The 7,815-nt window shown below is 32.7% G+C and overlaps 1 protein-coding gene across 1 annotated transcript; it reads right to left on the minus strand.

Moving 5' to 3' along the window:
• Window positions 1–4,119: 4,119 nt before the first annotated feature.
• LOC127118638 (auxin-responsive protein IAA8) lies at window positions 4,120–7,153 on the minus strand. The gene is made up of 7 exons (XM_051048869.1): window positions 6,940–7,153; window positions 6,312–6,770; window positions 5,888–6,060; window positions 5,137–5,366; window positions 4,895–5,027; window positions 4,524–4,585; window positions 4,120–4,417 (listed from the first exon to the last, which is right to left on the minus strand). Exons 2-7 carry the CDS (start codon window positions 6,723–6,725, stop codon window positions 4,380–4,382), a joined length of 1,050 nt encoding a protein of 349 aa, XP_050904826.1. The 5' UTR covers window positions 6,726–6,770; window positions 6,940–7,153; the 3' UTR covers window positions 4,120–4,379.
• Between the last annotated feature and the right edge of the window lie 662 nt (window positions 7,154–7,815).

A 7,815-nucleotide genomic window follows, 5' to 3' on the forward strand; every position in this document is an offset into this window, starting at 1 on the left:
CAAATAGTGAGAATACTAAATCAACCATCCCTTTAATATATAAGGTGTGGTTAGTCGGTCACCTTTGACCATGAATGTCCTCTTAATTATTAAAACATGCTTGGTATGACTCGTATGTCTAACGTGTCATCGATGTCGCCCAACCACCTTTTAATACTCTCAGTATCACTTACAAGAATGATGGGCTAATGGGCTCAATCCTTTGACATTAGTTTGCTCTGGATAGTATTTCGTTTCATAATATTGATAAATCACAACTATTTTTTCTCTTATACTCTTAATTACTTATTATCCTTTCTTTTTTATTTGTTTAATTTATTTTTTCATATCATTAACAAAAATTAATTTTAATTTTTTAATATATATAAATGTGAAAAAATCAGAGAAAAAATAGTTTTTAAAAAATAGTTTTTAATTATAATGAAAATCAGATCTAATTGTTTTTAAAAAAATTAAACCAAAAAAGGTAGAAATTTTAAATTGCACACAACAATTTTAAATTTTTTATAAAATTAAAATTATTATATTTTAACAACTTTCATATTTGTATTGTTTTAACCATTAACTAACTCATTAATATTTGGATGGATCGAGTAGATAAATGATTATAATTTAGTTGATTTAAATATGTATAAATGATTGGTTAAAGTTAATTTATTAGTGACGATTTTTTAAAATTCAAAAACCTATTTTTAAGAAATATTTTCTCTGATTTCATATATAAATATCTTTATTAAAGAGTTCACTCTTTAAAAAAATATTTAAATACATTTAATTTATCCATATTTTTTGCTTTAAAAAGCGTTTAAAATATATAAATGTTAAAAAAATTATTAGAATTTAGTTGATTTAAATATGTTTAAATGGTTGGTTTAAAGCTCATTTATTAGCGATGATGTTTTAAAATTCAAAAACCTTTTTTTAAGAAATATTTTCTCTGGTTTCATATATAAATATCTTTATAAAAAAGTTCACTCTTTAAAAAAATATTTAAATTTTATACTCTTTTAAATTTATTTATATTTTTTTGCTTTAAAAAGCGTTAAAATATATAAATATAAATGTGAAAAAAATAAAAATACATTTGAAAGTATATTTAAAATAATATTGAATGTAATAATTAAATGTTACTTATATTTCAATGAATTTTTTATTTCCCTTATGTAAGACCAATCGGAAGGGAGTACTCATTACTCCCTTTCCACCATTTAAACATAATTTTTTTTTGATGTTGAGAACTTCAAACAGTTTCATTATAAAAAAACAAGAGTCAATGAAAACTGAGCATCGTTAAATGAAGTAGGAGGAACCATGCACTGTATCCAATGATGAGAGCTTCACATGCGATGCTACTGAACAACCCGACAACCGTATCCAACAGCGTTACAGTGTCTCAATATTATTAAACGCCTCGAATTTATTAAAAAAAATACTCCAAGTACATTTAATCTCTGTTCAAGTAATTTATGAAAATCTTTAATAAATACTTCATCTATTTCTTTTCGTTGATTTTTTTAGATTTATTGAATAATTAATATATTTGATTTGTTATATAATTTAAATAAATTTATTATTAAATAAATTTAAAAAATAAAATTTCTCTTATAAAAAGAATTGAAGATATTATCATATGTATTGTTTTGCACCGTCTGCAAGACTAAAATAAAAAGTCTAGAAAAAAGATTAGAGGAAGCGAACGGAAAGTTGTCCCCTCATTCTCATCCAAATTAAATAATTTTGTTTGTGAAAATTAATTCCTAATTTCTGTGAAATTTTACAAAAACCATCGTATCTTCTTCAGACATCCCGATCTCTTATTCTCATCGTTGTAATGTCGACCTACTTCGTTGAAGCTCGATAACATATTATGTATGATTATTATTTGCAAATTTGATGGGGTTGTCACTACTATCATAGCTTAATCACTTCCTCTATAAGTGGAAGATTTAGTCTCATGACCTCTCAATTTAACTCAACGTCGCAAGATTGGACTCCTTTGAGAATCTTTCGAGGAGCAGTCCAAGGTGAGCCATCGTCCTCCCTTGCAACCCCTAACACCAGGACAAGAGGCTATTATCGACCTTCAACTGTTGCAAGCCAACCCATGCATGCAAGAAGTCGTTGATCTGCTGAATAGTATGTATAACCTAGTCCATCAATAAAATTCTCAGGGCCTAGCATATAAGATCTTGTGAATTGAAGAGAACTTGTGGTTTGCTCCTTCAAGAAACAACGTCGTACGAGGGACGGACTTGCACAACCAGTAGAGTGTCGATCACGGCAAGAACATTACACCACATTAAGTAGTTCTGCAATCTCAACACATACACCGGAGCGAGAGACATATGACTCCTCACCCCAATTTTAAGGGAAGAAATGAGAATCATGTCCCAACCGAGGTTCACCATCCTCGAAGAAGGGGAAAGCTCAAAATAGACATTCCTTCTTCGGAGAGAAAAACGAACCTGTTATGTGTGTGTGTATCATCAACAACTGAGTACCAAATCTTGGAGAAGTCTATGAAGTTATCTAATTATGATGTGACTGGGATCTCAATGAGCACGTGGATAAGGAGCTAGACTACTCTCAGGCTGATAGGGATTGTAAAGTGCAAGTTCTTTGCACTGACCCTCATTGGAGTTGTTATAACATGGTTTAAAACCCTCCTAACGGGAGCATTGACTGGTGGAAAGATCTGTGTGACACCTTTATCACCTAGTTCATCGCTCGCTAGCGGAAACCAACAAGCATACCGGTCCTCAATTGAATTACGTCGGGAATGAAGGAGACCCTATAAGGGTACATAGACCGATTCACGAAGGTGACATTAGCTGTAGAAGGCATTGACAAAGGGCTTAAATGCATGATATTTAAGAAGGGCTTAAGACTAGACTTAATGTTCCAAGAAAAACTAGGGCTCAAGAGGGTCTGTAGTTTGAGTGATCTATTAAACACGACACAACCTACATGAAATGGAAAGAAGAACTCTTATTGAAGAGAGCGAAAAAAATCAGGGATCCAAAGGTATCTGTATAAAATAGCTCCGGAAAGGAACAACAATCGTCGAAAGGACGACGAAGGGAAGGGATCCTGCTCAATGACTCCATTATACATTCCTTTGAAGACTTCAAGAGAGAAGATATGGTAGGAATACTCCAACACCAATTTTAAAGAACGGGGTCAGAAATCCTCACCCAATCAAAGAATCTACAAGGACAAACAAATTAATATATTGTTGTTTCCATAAGCATCATGGCCATAACACAAATGATTACTTTCAGCTGAAGGGCACGATCTAAGAATTGATTAAGAAAGTTTGTTTCTTTGAGTATACCCAAGAATACATCATAGAAAATAGTAAAAAAAGAGAAGGGAATATAGGGGTGTGGGGAGTTATCAAGGCAAAAACGATCCACTCGAATGGAGAAGTCATCCTCTAAGAAAGTCATTGATGTTGTGACTGAGAGAAAGGAGAAGAAGCTATCTCAATATAGAATGTACTTTAACCAACCTCAAGCTTGCATTACAAGTGACAAATTCTAACAATAATTATCCATTATAAAAATATTGCACAACTGAAATACAAAATACTCACAACAAAAAAACATAATAATCAAGATTTGCATCTATTGTTTTATAATCTTCGGTATATATAATATTTAATATTAATATAAAAATTATGTTAATAGTTAAAAAAATTTAAAAACATATAAATACACAATTTTTTTTAGCAACATTCCACGCATCGCACGAGTTTTTACCTAATTATAAAGATCCTACATTAATTTTGGTTCAATACCAACTCCAAACTCAGAATCCAAATTTCATACTAATTACTTCTTCTGTATTTCACATTGAAACATTTTTGGTACTTGATATTTTTGCTGCAAACACTGTTCCAGACACATGCTTAATGTTTCAAAACAAACTTTGAAATGCCACAAAGATGGGGACCATTGTTTGGGTAAAAAGGTTACCATGATAAAATATACAAACTCTCCCAACAATGGAAATTCAACCTTTCTTTTGTGTCAGTTCTTGGCTAACCCCAAACTACAATATGCAACAGATGAATGACAGAGACATGTAACAAAAGTTAAATAAAAAAGCCACAGAAACTGTAAAAGTTACATTCCATATTAAGTTATATATAGTTTTGTTTTCATCACACAAAACCACACACATATATATAGATATATAATGCAATTCACAATATTTCACACACTAATCCTTCACAACAGGATATATAAGAATCTTTCACACTAACATGTCTTAGGATTATATAAATTGTCACAATAATAAAAAATAATAAAAGCTTCACATAACCATTTTCACACCATAGATATATGGATAGAATGTGTGACCATTATTGATACTTCCTAGTTCCTGCTTTTACTTTTTTCAACTGCTCTAGGTGCTGCAAAATAGTTTATCAACTGAATAAATATCTCATTTAGATCATTAAGCATGTAATTTTAGTTTTATGATTGATTGTGTTGAATGAATGAAATGCTAGTACTAACCTAGACCAATCGCTTCGGAGCTTTTCATGATCCTTAGCCTCCTGCATGTATCGATAAACATCCTGCAAAGAGTTCCGATAATGAAATGTTGCTGGTGTTCAGGTATCAGTGTCGTGTCCGTGTCTGTGCTTAGAGAGAAACTATTGGTGTTGAGGCATCAGTGTCGTGTCCGTGTGTGTGTCAGAGCTTATTAATCGCGTAGAAGAAAAACTACTAGTGTTGAGGTATCGGTGTTGTGTGTGTGTGTGTCGGTGTCTGAGCTTGTTAGTCGCGTAAAAGAAAAACTACTAGTGTTGAGGTATCAGTGTCGTGTCTGTGTCAGTATCAGAGCTTATTTATTGGATAAAAGGAAAACAAGTCCGTAAACTTACTCCCAAGGAACATCACCGACAAGCATCCAGTCACCGTCTTTATCCTCGTAAGTAATAACATATTCTGACCCATGAAGCAGATCTCTCAGCTTTGTTTCATTCAGCATCTGATTTCCATGAGATTCACATTGTCCTGAATATAACATCGACATAAGCAGTAACTTGATCCAGACACAAAATTTGCCGAAAATCATTGAAAGACTATTATTTTTCTTCGAAAAAATGAACCTATTCCTACCTACCTATGGTGAAACAGCTGAACATCTTCTCAAGAGATGAAGAGAGTTCTGAATATGCAGTGTAGTTCTTCAGATCTACTTTTCTCAAATAAGGAGCACCATCCATGCTAACCTTCACAAACACGGCGCCTCCTAATCCCAGTTTTCCATCAGCCTCTTCGGTGTTCTTTGAAGCAGTTGTCAAGGAATTTTTGCGAAATGATCTTATTGGAGGCCAACCAACAACCTGTGCCCTGCCACACAAGATTCACCATCATCATTCCGAGTTCGTTTCCAATGTTAAAGGCTAAACCACGATTTGGGCCGCGACATGGTTGTTTTTGATGTTGTCATGAGTGTTGTGTTTGATGGCGTGGAAGACATGCTACCACACAGGGCCCAAAATAAGGTCTCTATTTGTTTTGTCACAGACTCACAGCTAAATCAAGGCTAACCTACACATGACCTCTGAAAACTCAAGACGGTCCTGGTCGTCACAACTGTAATTCAATTGTGATTTAGACTGAATCAACTTTATTGACCGTGTACAAAACTTATCTAGGTTTTTGGTGTATACTTGTTATTAGTCTAAACCGGGGTTTTAAAAATTTTGCAGCTTTTTTATGCCGCCGTGACCATAATGCGGATGCAACTGCGATTCAGGCTGCATCAGTTGCATTTGACCGCGATTCTTCACACTATCAAAAAACAATGTGACCTAAACTTAAAACCTCGAACCAAATTTTAATGCCATTTCCAACACCATCTTACTTACTTGGTAGCTGGAGCAATGCTATTTCCATTATTTGCAGAACCATTAAGATTTGGTCTGCTTTCACCGACACCGTTCGGCCTCTCAAGACCAACCTGAACTGTTGCTATTTCAGTGCCTTTCCCTTGCAGCGCCGCAACATTCTCAAGCATATTGGAGCCAGGCTTCATTTTCCCCTGCATATGAAAATTCAAAAACGGCTTTAATCGTTATTACCATCTTATATTTTTTCCAAGAGTAGATCATAGATAACTCTAAACTGTGTTCCGCAACCGCAATTGCAGATACATCAACAACTTTCGGGGCATGCAAGGCAGACTACCGCACATGGTCCAAACTTTGACACGTTATAAAATATTCGTCAACCGCAATTGCAATTTAAAACTATCAAACCCTTTTGTGCCTTTGGATTGAATAGACAATTTACCTCTGAGAAAACATTCATGGCATCAGAAAACCCTCTTTTGTTACCTAAAACAGCATGCTTTGATTCATCTTTTTGAGGGTGCAAAGGAAAAAGAGGCTTTTCATCAAAACTTCTCAAACAAAGATCCGAAGAATCCCTTTCAGGAGACACTGAGCCTGGAAGTCCCAATCTAAGCTCAGTAGCTTTAAGGTTCAAGTTTCTTTTGGCCCCATCTTCAAAAGATTGAATCTTTGTAACCAAACTATCCACTGATGATGAAGAATCACATGATAACCCCATGTAGTTAAACTCTTTTGGTTTTGGACCATTCAAATTCAAACACACACTTTTTTCCATTGAGGCTGATGAAGAAACCAACAAAGTAACATTGCTTTCACCTTCATCATCCCCTATTCCTAGCCTTGGTAGAGTCATCACAATGAATTCAAACTTTCAAACAAGAAAAAAGCTTTCAATAACCTATCAAAAAATAAACAACATTTGTCATTGTTCCTAAACCAAGAACATTGAAAACAAAAAAAACACAAAAACATTATTAAACAAAAACATAGGAAAAAGGAAAAACATTGATTGAATGTTTCATTAGTTTTTTGTGTGACCTATTAACGAGAAAGATGAAAAATGTTACCTGAAGAATGAGCAATATCAGAAGGGTGAAGAAGAAGAAGAAGAGTGAGAGTGATTAGAGAATTGTTGAGAGAAGAACAAAGAGAAAGAAGAGAAGAAACAAAACTAAGGACCCTCCATTTGTCACAAAGTAACATAAACTTGACACCATGCATTAAAAAATGATAAGACTTTAATTTAAAGAAAAGAAAGTGTTTCAACAAAAACACTACTCTTTTATGTCAAAACAAAAACATTATCCTCAATTATGCAACTTTTTTGTTTTTGTTTTATAAAAATTGACCAACACTATCAAATCTCAAATGATACACTTAGAAAATTACTTTCAATAAAATATAATTTAATTATTATGTATTGTCAATGTATAATATTATATTTATACAACAAGATTATTTTGTGCATTTTTTTAAATTGTGACATGCTTATACGATCCTCAATCTATCATGTAAGAAACCACATATATTGTGACTTGCTAGAAAAATTAAGAATTAATTGAAGGATATAAGTTATATGTACATGGAAAAACTCTTTGTTCATTATTTTTATTATGCAAAAAAAAGTTAAATAACAAAATTATATATATTTTTAAAAAATATTAATAATTTATTTACACTCATTTAATTCATCTATTATGTAGTAACAAAATTATCTATTTTGATATTGATATAAATGTTATGGTTAAATATATTTAAGGTTTCTATAAAAAGTTAGCTATTTTTACTTTTCGTCTAACTAAAAATTTGTGTTAAAGAATCATCACCCAAAGATTTGCTCTCAACATTTTTGGTCCCTGGCGTTAAACCTGAGTAATGAAAGTTGACGTAGCAGTACATGTAAAAAAAATTATTTCTATTTTGTCGATTATTGGAGTTACCAG

This window comes from Lathyrus oleraceus, chromosome 2, assembly GCF_024323335.1.
Source record: "Lathyrus oleraceus cultivar Zhongwan6 chromosome 2, CAAS_Psat_ZW6_1.0, whole genome shotgun sequence".
Taxonomy (NCBI): Eukaryota; Viridiplantae; Streptophyta; class Magnoliopsida; order Fabales; family Fabaceae; genus Lathyrus; species Lathyrus oleraceus.